The 22400-nt window shown below is 39.8% G+C and overlaps 1 protein-coding gene across 1 annotated transcript in view; it reads right to left on the bottom strand.

Moving 5' to 3' along the window:
* Window positions 1-22104, bottom strand: part of LOC114504578 (transmembrane protein 47) — a 30533-nt gene extending 8429 nt beyond the window's left edge. The window contains exons 1-2 of the mRNA XM_028522274.2: window positions 21559-22104; window positions 4810-4950 (exon numbers count right to left, since the gene is read on the bottom strand). Of these exons, the coding sequence (XP_028378075.1) occupies window positions 4810-4950; window positions 21559-21784 (367 nt within the window). The 5' untranslated portion in view covers window positions 21785-22104. The remainder of the gene's footprint in view (window positions 1-4809; window positions 4951-21558) is intronic.
* Window positions 22105-22400: the final 296 nt, after the last annotated feature.

Raw genomic sequence — 22400 nt, forward strand, 5'->3', positions numbered from 1 at the left:
GAATTTTAAGTCAGATGTTATCACAAAGAAAACAAAGTAGGGGAAGTGAAAATCTCAGGACTGAGATTATCTACTTCATGAACAGTTATGTCCTCAACTAAGGCAGTAATGGCGGTGTATGAGAGGCTACAGATTTACAAGATAATTTAAAGAGAGAATTGATAGGACTTAGTAGCTGATCCCTAAATACACCGTGTACACGAAGGAAATAATAATTTGGAGGATAAAAACATGTGCCCGTGAAGGGTTAATATGAAGTTATCAACTTTTTCTTTATAAAATTTATTCTGTAACTGCTGAAAGTCATCACACATGTGAAATTAATTCTTGGCAGAGATACTGTCAATTGTTCTTGCCAAAGGGTAGTTTGAAGTTGATAAGGTTCTGTGAATGAAACAACACCTCTTTAGTTTGAAATTTAAGCTGGACACTAATTTTCCTGCCGAAATCTATACTCACAATACCTCTAGCCATCTCACTTTGTTACAGGATGGTGAGGAGACTGCAAAACACAAGCATCTAATCAGAGATAGCTGACAGATACAAAGGGGTTGCAGGATGCTGAAAAAAATTGTCATTTCACATGAAGTCATTCACAGGTGGCTATTTGCAGCTATAAGAAAAGAAACATCATTAATGATACAATCAGCAGGAATTCTGTTATTTAAGTCTGAGTTATGAAAGACTGGGAATTTTCTGCCATTTGTATTAAAGGCCTTACTAAAAAAAGAAAAAAAATAATCCTAACTCCCAGCAGGACATAAAAAGATCTGCAAAGCCAGACAATAAAAGACTCAGAAAGACACCCCTCTAATTTCACGGAGTCTTACATGAGAACAAGATGCCAGTTATCAGAATCTTAACATATATTATCTATCATTATCAGTCACACCGTAAGAAATATGGTGTGGTCAACTCTACCGGAAATGCGCACAGCTTTTACCATGTGCTGCAGTTCGATCATGCTGCATTGATCAGTTTGTGGTCTTTATGACGTCTCAAGCTGCTAACTTCCTTCAGGTGTTGCTCCCAAGAGATGGAGTCATTGGAGTTACAGGATGGCTTCCAACTGCAGCACACAATCAGCAGCTGAATCAAAACTCAAGACTGGTTCTGCTCCTTTCTCTAAATGTTATGTGTACCCAAGTAAAGATGACTTGTGAATCCTCACTTGGGTTAAGCAAGATAGGTGCCCTGCATTGAAACCCTGACTCTGCATCTCTTACCAGTGGGATAACCCTGGGGAAAGTACTTAACCTTTCTGAACCTATTTCTTCACTGAAAATAGAGGGAAAGAAATACCTAATCTTAAGATTGTTATTATCAGAGATTGGGTATGCTAAGCATTAGCAGTGTGACCTATGGTAGGTGCTGAGTTAACTATTATCAACATTATGGATAACAGCTCATTCTGAAGTCTAGACTTCTAGGATCACTGACTGAGAGACATATGGAACATGGGACAATATTTTAGATGGACTCTTAGCTCTCCCAGTAACTATTTAAGCAGGTAACAAGCCCACCCTAAATTAAGGACCTCAAAGAAAAAGAGAAGATTTAAAAAAAAAAACAAACCCTAAAGGCTCTTTGGCTGGCTTTATAATACTTAAATCATCAGCTTTTAGTAAAAACCCTGAGCCCTGGCTGGCATAGCTCAGTAGATTGAGCGTGGGCTGGGAACCAAAGTGTCGCAGGTTCGATTCCCAGTCAGGGTGCATGCCTGGGTTGCAGGCCATGACCCCCAGCAACCGCACATTGATGTTTCTCTCTCTCTTTCTCCCTCCCTTCCCTCTTTAAAAATAAATAAATAAAATCTTAAAAAAAAACCCTTACAGTATGTTTTCTAACACCAACTATAGTTACATACTGTAGGTACCCAACATATATATGTTAATGAATGAAAACATGCAAAACTGAAAAAATCAGTTTTATAACTATTATTTTTTGAGCTATGTTGGTCTTAGCTTTGTGGTCCCATGAAACTTGCTGCTTCATAAATTGCAAAGAGAGAAATGGGTTAAGAAAAAGAGAATTACAGTTAGCTAGCTATTTACATGCCTTTTTTACCCTATCAGATTACAAGCCACGTAACTTCGTCATCTTTCCATCATTCATTCCACCATTTCTTGAGTGACTCAGACACTGGGCACAGCACATGGTACTGAATTAATGAAGTAAATATTGCAGTCTTGTGCAGAGATCTTTCCAAGTGGTAGTGCTAAATCTGTTTTGATTTTATGTGCTGCATGTCTCAGCAGAAGAAAAACAGTATTTCTTTGCTGAGAAAGATATCACTCTATGTGTGTTAGCACCATGATAAGGCTTGGTATTATTTGCAGAAGAAAACATCTTGAGAAAAGAGGAGAAATGCAGACCACTTTAAAGCAGTTCACAATGAATACAAAAGGGATATGGCCCCAAATACATATTTACAAAGAATTACTAAGCTGAATTACAAGTGAGATGAGTCAACCACTAGAATAAGTATGTTTACTAAGAAGCAAGTAACATAAATGGCCATGATGTTAAGCTATCATTATTTCGAGTAGGCAGATTTTCCAACTTTGTGAATCTTAGGCCCAAATCAATAACGGGTTATTATGTGTAATGAATATCTTTTCCAGAAATCAGCTGCAGGTAACTTCTTAATGGCTTTTGTAAATGGAAGAGAGAAACCTTTTCATGACATGTTTCAAATAACCAGCAAGTTTTACTTTGCTTATATACAAAGCGAACACTAAAGTAATGGTTATTTTTTTAAAAAAAGCTTCAATACACACAATTTCAAAAGAGAATAAGCCAAAGTAAATCTTACCACATGGACATTTTTCAAATGTGCCAGTACAGTGCTCATTTTAGGTCTCAATGGATAGAATAACACTACATGAATATTGCTGTAGGAATTTCATTATTTTATAATTTGCTAATATTTGTGATAGCTAGGGCTCAATCAAACTCTTTGTTTTGAACAAATCCAATACCTTTGACTTATTTTCATTTAAAGTATTTTTTCTGTCACAACCAGTAGCTATTTTTACATTTTCATAAACTTTGCTATACTTAGGAAAGTGTACAGAATTTTGGGGGGAGAAAAACAACACCACAAAATTGGAAATGTCCAGTTACTTTTGTAAGCATGTTTGAAATAGATGCTATAAACAATAACTGTTTTTATAGAGTTTGCATATGCTATTATGTGGTAAATTAAAGGCTAAATGGAATAGTTAACTGGTAGCACAATAATATTAGATATTTATATGAGAATGCTTCTAACATCTCTATGTTGTCCTAAAATCAGAAATACCTGACTATTCTAAAAATTATTTGGAACATAATTCCAGTTTTAAAGAACGGCACATCATTTCTGAACAATTTATCAAGGAATTCTATGACAATGGATTAATCACTATGCTAATAGATCCTAGCTGCAAAGATAAACTTATACTGCAATTAAAATATATAAATTATTTAATTGAGAAAATAGAAAAAGAGCCATGGTAAATCCATGAAGCAAGAACTAAACTAGAAAATAGTGATGGAATCTTTAGAAGAATCTTCATGTTGTACTACATGGTTCACAATAGAGACCTTCCACTACATAGGAGATCAACAAAATATTGATACTATGGTCACCACCTAAGCCTTTAAAATATTTTTTTGTAATGGTGTTTTACTGGGTCCGGGATAGGCACCCAACAGTTGAAAGAATGAGGGAGTTAGCAGTGATAAACCACTAGATCCACCAGTATAACTAATATGTGATTTTGAGCAAATCACTGAAGAGATCTAAATTAGTCATACTTCCACGTTCCTTCAGCCCTATGGACCTTCATTTTTAGACACTTACATTCTGATGAGTCTTCATGGATGGGTATAAGAAGATAGACACAGACAGCAGGGGGCAGCAGAACACTTCTGACTTTATATTTTTAGCTTAAACTACCCTTCAAATCCTCAGACATCTCATCTATTTCCGTCTTTAAACAGCTTTTAAAACATCCACCTAATAGCCTAGAAGGTTCTGTCAGTGTCTTCATTATTGACAGTCACAGGGGCTTATTTTGCAGTCTTCAAATCAGATATGACTGACAGGGTACACTGAAGGCACCTCAAGAATATTTTGGTGTGAGTCAAAAAGGAAAACGCATTCAAGGTTATTCTTATAAATGGAAATTGAAACACACAAAATAATGCACTGGGCATTTAGTCTTATTAGCCCCTTTTAACAAATAGCTCCCTGACTTTTAGTTGAGTGTCCCTTTTACCTTGGTTGATATTTTAATCATAGAATGCTTCATAAGATGATGGTTGTTAAATTACTGAGTATGCCACTGACCTCATACAACTCAATTGTCTGATGGATCAAGTTATACATTATGATTTTTCAGTATAACCATGTTTATGTCCAAACAGATTTATATCTTTAAGGGTACATATGCTGAAATTTTCTTTCAGTTTCATGTCAGAAACAATAATGTTACCTTAAGATCACGAGGGGTCAAAGGAGTGAGGGGATACTGGATGTGAGAAAAGACTTGGTAAATACATCTGCTGTAATTCCCAAGGCAACGTCCCTGTCAAGAACTATTATTTATTCACCTTTTAGAAATTAGAAATTACCACTGTGCTCTGCAAAATGCTTAACACATTAAAAACTGATACTATCATAAACCTGTAGCCAATTTACCTTCAAATACAATAAATGCCTCTCAATTTGTATGTAATGCAGCAACTACATACTGCTTCTGCATGAGGATAGAACAGTTCATGCAACTTTAATGCCAGTTTGAAAGTAATGAATCTATTTACCTGCTGCAAAAAGCATGACAGCAACAGGTCTGTAAAAGCGCCTTCGTGATCCCACGCAGATTGAAATCAAACCCACCAGGAATGCAATGAGAATGATGGCAGCACCGCCCAAGAGTAAAGCCAGAGTAGCAATCTGCCAATCTAGAAAGAAAAAAGAAAGATGTTGCTTTTAAGCAGTAAGTCCTCAAGGAATCTAGAGAACTATGATCAGCAGCCTTCACCTTGCTGCTGCTAAATGGGATGTGAATTTACTGCATGCTAAGCATCCTTTGGGGCTTGAGATGTTTTGCAACAAAAATTACTATCAATGTTCTCATTCATAAATTTCCTATGTTAAACTCAGCAGTTTTTAAACCAGGAGCGTGCTATGCTTTCCTTCCAAGGACATTCTTTTAAGCATTCACGTTCAATTTAATCCCCCCTCCATGACCTATTTTTATTATTATTTAATTTGCAATTAAGCTACAGTATATAAAGTTCACAAATCTTAAGTAGAGATCCGTGAACTCTAGCAAGTAGAGAACTTGATGAATTTTAATATATAGCATATGCCTAAGTAACTACCATCCAAATTAAGGTACACAATATTGCCATCATAGGCTACTTACTGATGGGCATCTATCACATGGAGTCATTTCTCGTGTTCTTAAACTATATGTAAATGCTTTGAACTCTTTTGTGCCTGGCTTTTATGTTTCTCATATTCATCCATGTTGTTGCTTGTGGCAACAGTATTTTTTTCAACTGCCATCCTTTCTTGGAAAGCGGTCCTTCTGTGAGCACACATGTGTGCACACACACACAACAAAAGCAAAAACAAAAAACCTCCCACTAAGTTCTTATTTGCCTTTTCCCCCTCCTCCCCTTCAATAAATTAGCATGGGGGTATTTGTTGTTCCTTCGTTTTCCTTCCCCCTTTCACTTCATTCTAACTGTACTGTTACATTCACCAGCACAGGGAGCCCAAATGAACTCTAGCTGATTAGTGCCTTCATTTATGCATGAAGACAGTAAGCGTAGACTGACCCCTTCCTAGCTGCAGGCCTCTGTACACGGATACTTTAAGAGTCTCCCACTCCCTGAGTGAAACGTAAACCTCGCTGAAATGCGTTTGTGATTCCTTTCAAAATAAAGATGTAGAAATAGCATGACAGAAAATTGGCCCATTTTCCATTCCACAAGAAGAGCAACATGTTCTCTAACAACAAGCAAAGTGAATATATGAAAGCACTATCCAGCTTCTCAGAAAGCATCACATAAAATGATACTGGGGAGAACATTCTTCAGCAGTGGGTTACTTGGAAGTCCCAGGATGCCTCTTCTGGCTCTCACTTTAATGTATGTGCAGGAAATGAAAACAGACTTAATCCATGATTAAACTGCAATGTAGTCTATCCAGAGTCAAGAACTCATGATATGTGGGTGCTGCACACTGAAATTCTCTCTCCAGAAACCTTCCAAAGTGCACTCTCTGCAGCAGGAGGATAAGAGATGAGTGGGGGAACATACAATATCCTGTATTTTTTTTCTTTTATTTATATTTGTTTATCCCTGCCTCACTGGTCCTCTTGTGTACCTTCTCCTAATCAATTCTAAATACATAGCTGGCACCGAACTAGAACTCACACTGCATTTAGGAAACAAACAAACAAGGGGAAAATTTGAAGAAATCCATGGTTCTTAAAATATAAAGGTGAATTACAAGAAAGTGGAGAACATTTTTTTCCTGCCTTCTATTTGTAACAGAGCCATATAACTTCAAACAAAAGTGTTACCTGGCTTTCAACCAGAGTTTAAAAGGATACCCATACTATGGCTTTTTATTTCATAACAGCATGTAGCTTTGAATTAAAAAAACCAAAAGAATAATCTTTACTTTTGGAAGTCTCTAAATGTCTTTGAAAAAGTTTATACATAGCACAATTATACTGCACTTTAACATAACAGGAATACTTCTAAAAACTTTTAAGCTGAAACTTCTGAATAATAAATCAAATTTTCATTATATCAAAGTGGGGTACAAAGAAAATAATGAAATCCATTCATCCATCCATCCAGTTTCCTGGAGACTTTGTTTAAGAGAGCCCATGCTGAACACTTTCTAGCTGTACTATTACTTTTATCAAATGATTGATTATTACTTTCAACAACTTCCTACAAATTATTTTCAATAAACAAGGATTTTAAAGTATCTATTTTATTTAAATCAAGATACAACTAAATATTTACTCATTTAAAAATCTTAAAATTATAATACAATGCTTTTGTTCTCATAAGCCCTTTCACATAGCCCAATATGCATAAAATGCCATGTGACTATTTTCATTTTCAACCCAAAATGAACCAGGAATTAATTCTGATCACTTCTTTTACTTTAAATCTTCTCAAAGAATAGCTAAAATACATATATTTGCTTGCATTTTGTAAAGACAGACTAAGAAAAAAACTGGCAAACTTTCTCTATAAAGGGCCAGACAGTAAATATCTTTCCCTTCCTGGGGGTCATGACCTCTGTTGCAACTGCTCAGTTGTGCTATATAGTGTGAAAAGAGCCATAGACAATACATAAATGAATGAGCATGGCAATGTCCCAATAAAACTTTATATACAAAAACAGGTGGTGGACTGGATTTGACCCTCTGGATGCAATTGCTGACCCCTGGTGTAGACTTTATGTACCATTTTAAATGTTGAACTTTTGTCTAAGTAAAGGCCTCTCAGACAATGATAAATTCATAATGAAGTCAATTTGATGAGTGAGTGATACAGGAGTGCAAAGTGATGGTTATCCAATTTAGCAATAGAAAACTGCAAAAAGTCCTAATCTCACCTAATGTTGAAATTCCTTAGAATAGCAATACTTTATTCCATATGGAACACTATATGAAATGTAATAGAAGCCACCAGGAGACTAACAGTTTTTAAAAGGGTCCAGAACTTAATTAGGAAGGGAACTTCCTACAACATAGGAAATAGTTCTAAACGGTAAATGAATACAACCAGTTCTGATTTTCTTCCAAATGTCCTCTATTTATCTTTAGTACTGAGGGTTGTGGCTAATGAGAAAGTCACTCTAGACATTAAGCCAAAAAGGCCCATCACCAGTACCACCATTCTTGTGATATTACTACCCTTCCCTTTGGTCCACAAGCACAGATATGCCTGCTCAAACAGAAAAGCCATTTTGTTTTCCAAAAGAGACTAGAATTGGGCCATGTCTGCTACTGTCCTGGCCAGAGGCTGGGGCTCAGACTGAAGTATTGAGCCTTTATCTCTGGTGCATGGTGCCAAGTTTGGGGATTGTTGTCATGGTATCCGCTTGCAATGATTCACTCAGGCAGGCTGCCCAGAACCAAAGCTGTAACTCGCTGACCAGTCGAGCATCAATCAGGAAGCTGAAAGAATGGTTCAATAAGGCTACCACAGTCAAAGAAGCCCAGGGCACTTTTCAACTATGCATTTTGGAGCCGAGAACATGCTTATGGTGGTGTGCCTCTTTCAGTAAACAGCTAGAATCCATTGTCCAAATACTAGGGCCCGCCTTGCAGGTCAGATGAAGTCCGGGACTATGCAGATTGGCCCGATAACATTTCCCTCCTTTTTTTTAACTCAAACTTTTCTTCTTTATTGAGGAACAGTTTACATACAGTACAATAGATCTTAAGTTCAACCACTTCTGATACATATACACGCTGGGGTTATTATCATTCAAATTGAGATACAAAACATTTTGATCATTCTTGCAAATTTCTTCGTGCCCCCTTTGAATGAAATCCTCCTTTTCCAGACAACCGCTGTATATGCATTTTGTTGTCTATTCCTCAACTTCCTGTAAATGCAATAATTAGCCAACATATTGTTTTGAGATTCATCCATATTTTTGCATGTTTTTATAGTTTTTCCTTTTTTAAAAGATTTTTTGTTATTCTATTACAGCTGTCCCAAGGTTTCCCTCTTTGCTCTCCTCTGCTCATCCCCCTCCAGCACCCCCCCACAGAGTCCATGTCTGTGGGGGGGGGGTCATCCATACAGGTTCTTTGTCTAGTCCCCTCCTCTTCTTTCAACACATTTCCATCTTTCTTACTGAACATTAGAATATAGGAAATTTAAAAAATTGAAAAATACTTTTACAGATACCTACTAATGGCCATTAAAATAATAGGCTGGGCTTTATGTTTACACACATATTTACTTATTTAGCAAATGCAGATTTGAAAGTATACATATAAAATATTTGTTACAGACTGTAGGATGGGCAATTTACAGCAATGTAATAAAACCCAGAAAACTTGTCTCTACACTAATAGGTTTTCCATTAAAAGGTCTGCATGCCAGAAATACTTGTTATCCCATATTCAGTGTTTGCAAAACAAAGTACCATAAAATTCTTAATTTTCAAACCCATTTCTTCAAAAAATTGTCTAAGTTTTCATAATTGGTTAATTGCTATATCAATGTTACTTCCCTAATTTTATAGCCCTCATATTTAGTCAGATGAAGTGTCCAAAGTCCTCAGAGAGATCTATTACTCTGCATTAATTTTACACTTTTGTACAAATGATATACTGATGGTGAAGTGGAGCAGTGAACAGAAAGCAGCTCTGCAGAACATCAATGGCCGTGGTGGTGTTTTACAACTTGCATTGCTCTGCACAATTAAAGCTGGTCATTGTTCAATGCCAGGCCAGCTGATCTGAAATCTGAGTCTGGTTTCTAAGACCCGAGCAAACAAGTGATAATTAGTTTTGAGGAAATAATGTATATCATCTTTGGTCCATAAACCTGTGAGGGCTCAGGGGGGCTGGGAGGAATGCTTTGGATCTGGAAATCAAACTGGAAAAGAGGCTGTCATAGTGTATGTATGTTAGGCTCCACTTCACAGAATTTTAGCTACATGAACCAGTGACACATGGAGGCCCATGAGAACTGTACCTACGGAAGCCAAGGCCCAAGTTAAGTGTGTACTTCTCCACTAGTGCTTTCTCTAACAGAAAAAAAGGGAAAAAAAAGAGCAGGAATGAATATGTATTTACTTTATTCTGAATGTATATAAACATAAATATATAATGTTATCCTTTGCCCTGCAGTCACAGAAAACTGGGCAGTCCTTGTGTCATAATGCGGGGGAGCAGAGTCTGCCACCACACAAGCACACTTTTGGGGATAGTGATTATTTTAAGCTGGTTATTTTTAAGAAACAAAAGATTGAGTAAGACATGCTGATGTTCCCCCTAAGTGCCTACAAGAAGTTAGAGGGAGGCCCTGCCCCAGGAAGTGAGCTATCATCACAGACAGCTATAGTTTGACACAAACCAGTTGTGACAGACAGGGTGGAACCTAGCAAGGCCCTTTGTTGATCAAAGTCCTCTCTGTGTCCCATTGTCACAGTTGGCCCAGCAAGCATTTGTTTACCAAGCATTTGCTTTCCATCTTCTTGTGAACTGCCTTCTACACTTTGATGTCTCACCACTACTCTCCTTTTTCCTTCCCTCCAGGATGGCATGTGCACCTCAACCGCCTGCCCTGTTTGTCCCAGGGCCCGATATTATGGAACCCCATAAGTACATAGGTAATGAATTTGGTTATTTTCTCCTGTTAATCTGTCTCATAGCTATTTAATTCTTATGCCAGCCTGAAGAATCAAGAAGGGAAAAGGGGGAAATTTCAATTTGCAGCCTCTGCCACATGCCACAGTGACATCAAGTCCAAAATTAATATGCAACACAGGAACTAAATTCAAGTCCTCTTTGAAGGTGTTTTGATGAGCTGGCACCAGAGCTTCCAGTGTCTCGAAGTGCTTTAGTATTCTGCAGAGTTGTGCTGACTTATTTTACAGTCTAACACGACACCGTTCTGAAATTGCCTCCGCGTTATGAAAGTTCCATGGGCCACATTGTAACTGCCGAATCAGAGAATTCCCATTCCCTTAGGGAATTCATGGTGAAAACTTACTTCTGATTTTCAGGAAAGGCAAAATCTTAATGATAATACGTTCTCCACACTTTTGAGCCAAGGTCGATGTACCACGCCAGTACCTAAAGTTTTCCTAAACCCACCTCATTTCAAAACCTTTAACTTGTCAAAAGCTGGCTAACATTTATCTCTGTAGGTATTGTTTATAAGATGAGATTAGTTCTACTGTATATAAATCCCTAATCACACAACTCCCACTTCTTCTAGGAAATTAGGCATAATTAAAAAGCAATAAAGAAATAGATTTTTAACCTTAAAATTCAACTCCCAGTTGAGGAGGGGTAATATTTCCCTAAATGTACTCTAATGTCTTAATGCGTGATTCTCACTTTACTGTAATTCTCAGCACAAATTAAAATACTGATTTTTAAAAATGTTTGTAATTACATTCAAATTTGCCAGACACTTATATTTTCACTTCTGAATTCTGCAAAAGAAAATTGTATGAACCCAAATGACATCCATGATTTCAATCAATCAAACTCATTCGGTAGCTCTGGCTGGTGTGGCTCAGTGGATTGAGCGTTGGCCTGCAAACAGAAAGGTTACTAGTTTGATTCCCAGTCAGGGCATGTGCTTGTGCCAGGGTTGCAGCCAGGTCCCCAGTTAGGGGTGTGGGAGAGATAACCAATCAATGTTTCTCTCTCACAGATGGGTATTTCTTTCTCTATCCTTTCCCCTCTCTAAAAATACATTTAAAAATTTTTTTTATTTTTTAAAAAAGATTTTATTTATTTATTTTTAGAGAGGGAAGAGAGGAAGATAGAGAGAGAGAAACATCAATGTGCGGTTGCTGGGGGTTAGGGCCTGCAACCCAGACTGTACCCTGGCTGGGAATCGAACCTGGGACACTTTGGTTCCCAGCCGGCGATCAATCCACTGAGCTACGCCAGCCAGGGCCACTTAAAAAAATTTTTAAAGGCTCTGCCATCCCTATTTAAAGAACAAAACCAAACTCACTGACTATTCTACCCATCCTCCTGACACCACCTCACAGGTCACCCACGGGTTCTCCCTAATTCACCCACATGAGCCGGGTCACTTCACTCACTCACTGCCCAGCAAGCACTGAGTTCTAAATACCTGTATTCATAGGGATGACCATTTTATCAAAACATATGAATTTATTTTAGTTGTATTGGTGAGAACTCAGAAAGCGAATTCAGCATATTGCTGATTCTATTTTGTTGTCAGAAATTGGAAGTACTGGGATGGCTTACCTTTGTTTAAGGAAAACAAGCTCAGTTACAGAATAATACTTCAAACCCACATTCCCCAAGATGTCCATCTCTTCACCGAAAACTGTGTCTTTCTCCCAGCTAGCTTCTATTGTCAGAAATTATGGCATTCAATTACTTTCATCAAGTGTAATGTAAGAATTTATTTTGAGGTTAATACTGCATACTTCTGAGTTTGGAGAGTAAGGCCATGTCCTTGTATATGGAGAATGACCCAAAATGGTGCTGTTATTTTGTGCAGGATCAACACCAAAACATTTCCGGAGGTATCAAATGATATATTTAACTTCTTAGAGTTAGTCTGCATGTGGCAAACGAACTGGGTCACTGAAACCATTATTGAGGGAGTTGAAAGTGTTTTCTTGGCTCTGTTGCATTTTGACCTAAATCCGTCAATGTGGGATGAGTTTTCCACTACTCCATGAGGTGGAGACACAAACAAAGGCAGAAGAAAATATTTAGAGTCTAATTTCAATCACAAAAACGACTACCTCTTTTTCAAACAACTAATATCAAAACTAACATTCTTCATGGGCAAACAAATATTTAAGGCAAACAGTACTGTCTTTTATAAGATAAACAACAGTATACATAGGCATGCACTGTGCACCACAAAGTGCTGTATGAGAGAAGCACCTATTGTACATACCCATCGTAATCAAATTGGAAACAATACAAAAATTTTTACAGAGTTTACTTATTCATTTCTAGAGAGAGGGGAAGGGAGGGAAAAGGAGAGGGAGAGAAACATGATCATTGCCTCTCTCAACACCTCCAACTGGGGACCTGGCCCACAACCCAGACATGTGCCCTGACTGGGAATTGAACTGGTGACCTTTCGGTTCGCAGGCCAGCACTCAGCCCACTGAGCCACACCAGCCAGGGCTGGAAGCAGTACAACTTAGAGCCCTACTCTTTAGACCATTTATGGATTAAAAAAGTACAGTACCAGCCTGATTTAAAGCACATAAATGACCCAAGGTAACCATCCACATTAGTGATGCAACAAACTCTAATGACCAAAGTGCAGATCAATTTTGCCAAAATTTTGGAAAATTCTGGTTGCCTGTAAGTATCAGACAGGTTACTAATTTTCAATCCATGACAGTTTCATTCAAGTCTTTTGAGTTGCTTTGTGTTGATGTTAGAAGAATATGCATCCTTTTTTCATTAAGAAATAAAGGGACATTTTAGTTGCTTCACTGGATTCTATCTTAGAAATTTGGTGGAAATGCAGTTTATCATCTAAATACCATAAAATATGGCATTTCTTTTCGACAAAAATAAAACCATTGTATACAGTGCTTAGCAAACAGCGTTGCTATTAAAGCATGTTTCAGTTTTTAGAAAAATGGAAAGACAACATCACTGCTAATAACTGCAGTTTCTTACCATGTACTGTGTTAAAAAGCTTTCATTAGCATTTGATGATAACCAATATATCTAATGCGCACAGGTATTTCTCAATAGTAATCTCTAACTATAGTAATTCTATAAAGTTGTGATGAGTTTGTTACACTGAACATTGTTCCTTCTCCATTCTTTGGATAAAACCTAAGAATGTTACAATTTGAAAAACTTGGCTACTTGAAAAAGCAGGAAGAAAACTCACACCAGGACTAACTGGGGTGACTTTCCTCTAAGCAACTAAAAAGTTTTTCATGGGTTTATGGGAGCTAATAATAATCAAAGAGAAGATCAGCCAGACAGTCACCCGTGATCAGTATTAAAATATCCCCTTAGTAAATAAATGTGGAGAGATACAACTGGCAATCTGGTGCCCGCCCACCAGTTCTGTGTTAGCAAGCTTCTTTAAATGAGATCCCTTCTTCTATTCCCCCACAGAAGTCCAGCTTACATTTCCTCCTTTACAGAACTTGGCACATTTTGATCGTTTCATCAATTTGTTTCAAAGAAATTATTTCACTCATCACTTTACCCTCACCATCTAGGAGCCCAGTGCCTGGCATACTGACTGACTGTCTGATTTTGGACCAGTTTCATGCCTACTCCCTGCTAGGAAACCAATGAGTATATTTTAGTGAAGTTAACTTCTTGGGCACATGTGAGAAGACAGGTAAGAGGACAGAGGTCATTTCTACCTCTCTGTAAGTCACCTAATGGTGCTAGGAATAGACTTCAGGTTGCATTCACAATGCAGCATGGCAGCATTTTGATGAACATTTGGTTTAGGGACCTTAAAACATGATAGCAATAACATCCTCTTTGATGGAAATTCAAGTTCTTTTCTGGGTGTTCCTTTCTATGCATAGATAGGACCCAGAGGCCCCAACTTCTATTTTTAACATTTTTTGCCTAAAAAACATATATTTTAAAAAGACAGAATCAGTATTTGTGACATTATCTTGAAACATGGCTCATTAAATGATCATTTTAAACCTCATAAGTTAATAACCTGGTAGAAACAAAAATAGTCTCCTGGGTAATTTTCCTTGTTCTGTGGGAATCATGATGCCACATTTTTGCAGGATGTTTTGTTTTGTTTTCTTAATGGGAGTTTTTGGTGCCAAAGGCAAGATTGTAATAGAAGAAAAATTTGATCATCTACAAGTATCTCAAAATCCCACACAAATACAGGAACAATAAGGGGTAAGAAAAGGTGTCCTTGTCTAATACTCATGGGAGATGATCTGGTACTTTGTCAAGACTGGTCAAGATTTAAATGTCAGTGGTTTTGACATGTGAGGATGAAATTCTGCTTAGGGAAAACTCAGTCTCTTTTGATAAATATCTTTTTAAAAATAAAACCAAAATGCAGTAATAAGGTGACCTAGTGAAATTTATATTCATTTAATCCATGTAAGAAGCTTACATGGCTGGCTCCCACACACTTTTGGGATTATTTTTCAACTTAAAATTAAGTAGTTGCTTTGAATACTCTACCATGGAGAAACCTAAAGAAAAAAAATCTTTGCTGATTTTTAAGGACCAGCAATGGTAACAATGTAAATTTGATGATAATAAACATCTAAAATTTAACTAGCTTATCAACATATGAGTCTATTTGAAGACTCACAATTCTATGTGAAATCAAATTTTGGATGATAATGTTATGAAAAGTGGACATTTATTTCATATGTAGGCCTTAACCTCTTTATCTAAAACTGCATATGACAGTATTCAACAATCCTTCAAACACTAAGAGATAATTTTATGAAATATTACAGGAAATTTTTGAAAACCCGCCCTGAAAAAATACTGTGGCTAAATACAATCTACCAACATTGTGCCTTGCCTCAGTTTTCTTAATCCATGCAACAAATTAGATAGGGCAGGCTTATTTTTAAAATCTTTCCTATTCCAAATGTGCTATGCTTCTGCAATTCAGTATATGGGCAATTATCAGGTGAAGAATTATTATTTTTTTTAAAGAGAACAAAAAACTACTTTGAAAGTCCAATTCTCTCTAGAGCTACAAGACTTGGCTCCTGCCTGGAATTTTAATGTTTTAGTATTTGTGTACAAAGCATCTCATCAGGCTCACAAAACTTTAAAAAAAATACTAAAATTTTATCAAGGACTATGAAGCAGCAGATTACAGTCCAGATTCTTAATCAGTTTGGTCCTTGGTCATTTGAGTCTGTCAGTCAAGGATGAGAGAAGAAAGTTGTTTGTGGACAGATTAGGTCTTTGAGTTCATTTGATTTCTAATCCAAAGTAACTGCTTATAAGTGAGCAATCATCAAAGCCATGTGTTGGTTGAGAGTAGTTTTTGCCCTAGCCAAACATTATTTATATAATCTATTCAAAGCCCTTAAAGAAAGAAGCCACGTAGTTAGTTGTCTTTGTTTTTTGGAGGCGACAGGGTAAGAAAGCAGACTTGCAGCAAGGTTCCAGTGTCAAAATATATGCTGTAAACGTGGCCCAAAAGCATCTCCTATCATGCATGCTCATCTACAATGTGGCAATGTCACCGATCCATCAAGAGGTGGAGTCCAACTGTCTGTCCTCTGGAATCTGGGTTGGCTATACGGCTCCTCTGTGATTTTCCAGGCTAGTTCAGACACGGCCTGCTTCTCTTAGGACCCTGGCTCTGGACAAAACCACTCATTCTGTAAGAAATCCAACTACCCTGAGACCACCATGCTAGAAGGGCCAGTCCCAGCTTATCCAGTCTCCCAGCCATTCCTACCAAGGTGCCAAACCCAGTCAAACCATTTGGAAGAGGATCCTGTACTTCTAGATGTTCCAGTCGCTAGACATTCAAGTCACCCTTGGCTACGGCCCCACAAGTCCTGGAGCAGAGACAAGCCCTTATGCCCTCTCTGAATTCCTGACCCACAGAAGACATGAGCACAATGAATTAACGGTTATTTTATGCTACTAACTTTTGCAGTGGTTTGTTTCCCAGCATTAATAACTGGAATTGCTGGATAAATCGACTTTACCACTGATCAAGATCTTAGTAAACTTACAAAAACCCCTGGTCTCTTCCAAAGTATGTAGGGATAACAGTTGCTGCTTCGCAACTTTATTGTGACATTGGGAATACTCGACATGCCTGGCCCATACAGTAGTGAATAAAAGGTAGCTTTTATCTGTGGTCATGATCTGTCAATGCCAAGAGCACTGTTAAATGCTAAGTAACACATATCAAAAGTTGAATTTGAAACTAACAGTGTACAATGCAAAGAAACTGCCATTTAAGGGGAAAAGAGTCCTCAATTATTGAAAAAAAATCACTTTGGGTTTGTTTTCTGAATATATAATGAGGAAGAGATACAACCTTAATGAGCATGTACTTTTGTATATTTAATCTTCATAAGAAACCATTTGGAATTGATGTTTCTCCTCTCTCTTTCTCTCTCCCTTCCCTCTCTAAAAGATAAATAAATAAAATCTTAAAAAAAAAAGAAACCATTTGAAGAGTTAAGTTGTGTGAGATCACATGATTGGTATAAGTGGCCAGTTTCAGGGCATTTTGAATCCAAAGCCTCGTGCATTTACAAGACTCCTCTACCCTCCTAGAGGACTATATGTTATAATTTAGCATAGTTCACAAAGAAGTTTACTGCGCTGTTTAGGTAATGTACTCCAGGGATTTATTTTGAAGCACGATAATCCTTTTCACTTATATATCTAGTAGCACCAGATGTGTATCTACGGTCTTGCTAAGTGGCCTTACTATTAAACAGAAACTTGAAAGAAATTCCTAAAATGTATTCCTGACAGCAGGCAAAATCTGTTGCTTAAGACATGTTTTTGTTTATTTTGAAATGTTTTAGGAAAGGCCGGGCTTCTCACACACCCTTCAAATCCCTTAGCTGACAAAGATTGATCTAAATGGCGCCCTGGAGATTACAATCATTCTATAAATGGGAACTAAAGAGGAATCATATCTGCCCACAAATTAAAATGTCCTTTGTAAAAGTCAGTTTAGGGAACTTGACAATCTAAGAAGCTGTGGAAATAAAATCATTATGAAGATCTTGAACTAAGTTATACTTGGTTTTCTCTGGTTTATTACTTGAGAAAGTTTTAGTGCTAAGTGCTACTCTTTGTGTAATTTTCCCACCCATCTAAGCTGTGTAGGTTAAAAAACCACACACACACAACATTTGTTCTACTTGTGTTCTTTCACAGGAAGCCAGAAGAGTGTATAACTGTTGTGACTTCCAGGCTTGCTGAGCTATTTGTAAACTTGCATCAGTATCAACTCATTTTAAGCAACAAGCTGAACCGTCCCTGGAGCAAATTGTGCTGTGAGCTTTCCCAATTAAATACCATTTCTCAATTAAGGTATGGGTTTAAAATATGCACAGATGAACTCAGGAGTACTGTATCTCAGATTTCCTAAGATTTTCAGGTGTTTAGGCAGTTTGGTTTATTTTAAACTACCACCCAAGACAGGTTTTCTTATAATGCCTCTTAAAATGGATTTTTATACTACCACATAAAAAAGGAGCTACATATAAATCACTCTTAAAATAACCTCTTGTCAACTGAAAATAATAATATTCACCTGTTATTAGCATACGGCACACTGCCATTTCAAAACTGCCAGTGACTCATGTTACAAATGCAGCTATTTTTAGGACAGTGCAGGGATGATGTTAACAATATTCCTTGAAAAGGCACTAACTACTTGATCAAGTATTTTGTGGATGGAAAACTGGATAAAACACACTTGTTACATCCCAACCCAAAATTACTCAGTAAAATTTGTTTCATTTGGCCATCTGCATGCCCTTGCTTTCTGCTTAGTCAGTAAGTCACACAAACATTAAAAAAGCATTCTGTTTTATATGAAATAGCTCCATATTTATAAATCTTAAAGAATAAATGTAAAATCACCCTAGAGGTTATACAGCACATTTGATGTCAAGTTCAGGGCAGCAGACTGTATACACTTGAATAATTCTATTTGCACAAAAGGTTCTCCTGTAATTGCTATGGCTGTGAAACCCTAACAAACATATTCTTTTAAAAAGTTATCACAACTAAATGTCACTAAGCAAAAGTCTAAAACATTACTATCATTTAAAAAATAAGACTGAACATGAATTAAAAGGATTTATTAAAAGCCAGAGTCAGTAGTGGGGAAAACTATCCGTAGAAATTCTATGGCCAGCAGCCATACAAGTAAGTACTATGGCTTCTAAACTTCCTAACAAGCATATTCTTATTTTTTGTTTGTTTCCACTGCAAATGGCAGTCAATTAATCATTTTCTCATTTGTCTCATTTGGAAAACTAAAATTTTAAGATGAATGCCTGGACTGCCCGTCCCTGCATATACTGAATTGGGACATGGGAGAAAGCATTAAGGCTGACTGACACCCGGATTACTGGTTCCTACTAGAAGTGCTGACGCAACCTTCAGTGCACCAGGACACAAAAGGCATGGTTCTGCTTTGGCTTAGAAGCATAAAGCAGGTTATAAGCAGCGCACGATGCATGTGTGCTACCAACATTAAAATGCAGCTTTAAAAATAATGGCTATGGGGAAAGTTTCTGTAGGAACTGGGCCTAAGTAGGACAGATTGTCGTCCACATCAGTAGAAACATTCCTGAAATTTCCTTTCTGTAAATACAAGCTGGCCGCTTCTGGGCAGTTTAATTCTAATTAAGACAAAGGTTTTTAATTAAGCCCTGAAAATCCTGGTGAATGGCCTTCTGTAAAACTGTCCTTGCTGGTTCCTCCAGAGATAATTTGTTTTGAGAAACAATGAAGTGGGTCTCTTAAAATCTGCAAGAATACATTTCTTTCCCTGCTTTCTGCTACTATACACAGCAAACAGACTGAGAAAAGCTGCTGGCCCTTTGGAACAGGCAAGAAAAGCACCACTTGTTTTCAACTCAAGCTGACCTCTTCGTTTCAAAACACTGGTGGACAGAAGCCTCAAGTCCACAGAGCATTTGAAGAAAACTGATTTTGCAAAGTGGGGAGCATTAGCAATTTCCCATAGCGTTCCCCTCCCAACCCCACCACATACCACCCTGGGGAGGCAAAAGTGAACTGCTGCTAAATTAAGAAAGCCAACAACTTGTCCCAGATACCCTCAAAAATACCATGTCTACTTCCCACCCCACCCCCATTTGTTTAGGAAGTATACTTTTTCTAGCATATAAACTATTTTGGAAGCAAAAGGAAACTAAAGCTGATTTTCAAGAACCCAAATAGAAGTCAATGCAGGGGTACGAGTTTCAGCAAGAGGGCAGAATAACAGGTTGAGGGAAAACATCAGCAACTGTGCTTGCCTCAGACTTGTACCTTGCCCAGTCCCATTACCAACACTTTTGCATTAAGCTCGGTGTCTCCCTACTTCCTGGCCTAGAGAAGATGCGGGGTGGGGGTGGGGAGCCGAGATAATTGGGTATGGAGGCAATTAAGGAGAGATTAGCAAACACTGCATACTGCTCAACAAACCCAAGCTGGCTTATCCCCATACCCCACATTCCTGGCCAAGAGAACAGGATCCAGGCCTGAAAAGAAACTGGGAGTTGAAGCTGGTTTCTCTAACCTAGCTGGAAAGTCTTTATGCAATCAGGGGCTATTATTTCAGGAGGCAGTGGGAAAGGGGCAAAAGACTCACGTTGCTAAGGAGACATGCTGAAGCTGGCATTCCTACATAAATTTCCATTTCTATTGGACGGGGGAAAGAAAAGATATTTTCCCCAAAGTTTATTTGGATCCCCTGGTTACTGAAGAAAGGCATTTTACCGAAGTTATTTCATCTTTAGTTGTAAACAAGCAACCCTTAAAGAATTAAAAGACCTAAATGTTGACCTCCTGCTGCCAAGCAGTCCCCTCCACAGTGAATTAAGCAACAAAGCCGAAACCCTTCAATGGGAATTTTGAGGAAATATCAAAGAAAAAGCCTTTTGTAAACAGAAAAATCAAATTTACGGAAGAAACTTAAGCAAGTGAACTAATCTCTTATACCAAGAAACCGAAGACAAAAGTCAATTAGACTCTTGTGAATTTTATGCTATTTCAACTTTCCTGGAATTGGAAACGTTTCTGGTAAAGCTTTATAAATAGTCCCAAGGCCACGAAACTGCACGAAGGAATTTAATGAGTTTCTCAGGGGTGTAAGTGTGTAAAATCACGGGCAGCCCCTCTCCCTTTATTCCCCTTTCTCTGTACTGACAGCAGCTAAAGAATCAATATTAGCAAGGGTTTGCAGCAGGAACTCGGAAGTTGGCATTTCTGCTACGGGAATAACTCGGGCACAGGGGAAGGCAAATGGGGCTCAAGGAAAGTAAGGCAGTCTGGTGGCCTCAGTGACTACCTTCTTCCCCACCCCCACCCTACCCATTTGCAGCTTTCAGTGCTGGCTGAAAAAGGTACGAGGTTCCAGGCTTCTGTGAGTAGTTCTTGAAGAGAAAGAAAGGTCTGAAGGACAGAGAAGGTACTTGTGCTGGGAGAGAAAGGCAACTCACAAGCAACGATGGTGTCACCAAAAAAGGGGGAAAGAAATTAAGCCTGTCCCTCTCCCAACTCTCCGTATCTCTCAAAAATGTTAGAAAATAAAGCCCGAGCCTAAACTCATCGCGGGAGAAGCCAGGTAAAGTGGAGCAGAAGAGGCAGGAACGGGGGCACTAAGAGGTAAACTCGGGCGGATTCCCGCGGAGAGATGAGGGAGAAGAAGGCGCGGAAGACTGAGAGCCCCTGGCATCCTGGTGGAGTTGGGGCGTTTTTGCTTTCTCCTTTAAAGGAGATGGGGAAGCCGTGGCATTTTTAACACAGCCACATGGTTCTCACCTTAAATGATAACAACTACCCCCAAAGAGCATTCGTGTTACTCTTGAGCCCGAGGAAAGGACACGGGAGGAGGGGGGGAGGGTGCGGGACGTCGCATTGGGTTTGGTTGGGGACTAGAACCGGGGAGAGGGGAGAGGTGGGCATCAGGGAGGTGGCTGGAGCCCGAGGATCCCCGAAAGGCCAGGACGGAGCGGGGCAGACAAGGGTAGGGGACACAGAAGGTGCGGGGAAGAGGTAGTCGCGGTCCTGACAGTGGGGCGCGGGGCAGTCCCGGGCGGGAGGCAGGGGTCGCGGCGCGCCGGGCCCTCACCGCTGCTGAGCGTGGACTCGCAGTGCCAGATGTCCCAGCTGGCGGGTTTCCGGCAGGACTCCCACAGGGACAGGTAGTACTGGTGGTCGGCCGTGACCCAAGCCGGGCTCAGCACCGCACCCAGGTCCAGACACAGCGCCAGGAAGATGCACACCAGCCCGACCAGCTTCAGCGGGGTCAGCACCGACACGCGCACTTCCTCCATGCCGCTGCCCGCCGAAGCCATTCCCGGGGCGCCGCAGTCGGCCGGCCCGCGGGAGGCGAGGACGCCAGGCGAGTCCGGAGAGCAGGGAGCCCGACCTCCCTCGAAGGGAAGCAGCCGCGCCGCCGCACGCGGGGATCGCTCCCTCCGGGGTCCGCGCCTCCCGCCGCTGCAAAATTGGTCTGCGGAGGTATCCGGCCGGGGCGAGGTCGTCGGTAGCCGCAGCGCTGCCGATCCCACCACGGACCTTCGCCACTGATCCCGCGCCCCGATCTGCCCGCGCCGGCGCCCGCTCCGCCCCAGCACAGCCCGGCTCGCTCCGCCCAGACCCCTCCCGGGGCGGCGGGAGGCCGTGCCGAAAGGGGCGGGGCTGCGGTCCCCGCCCAGGCGGCGTCAGACCTCAGCTCTCGACTCCGAGCACACCGAGCTCGCGCCCGCCCCGCCCCACCCCACCCCACCCCACCCCGCCCCGCCTCAGTCCGGTGCGCGCCACTAGTGTCCCTACTCTCTGCCCCACGCGCGCCGCGCGCGCAGAGCGAGTCGTCTTCCCCGCTGCTCAGCTCGCGCGAGGAACCCAGTGCAAGCCCCGCGCCCAGGACCGGCCGCACGGGGCAATTCCTCGAAACTGCCGGGTCCCCGA

Source organism: Phyllostomus discolor, chromosome X (assembly GCF_004126475.2).
Source record: "Phyllostomus discolor isolate MPI-MPIP mPhyDis1 chromosome X, mPhyDis1.pri.v3, whole genome shotgun sequence".
Classification (NCBI taxonomy): Eukaryota; Metazoa; Chordata; class Mammalia; order Chiroptera; family Phyllostomidae; genus Phyllostomus; species Phyllostomus discolor.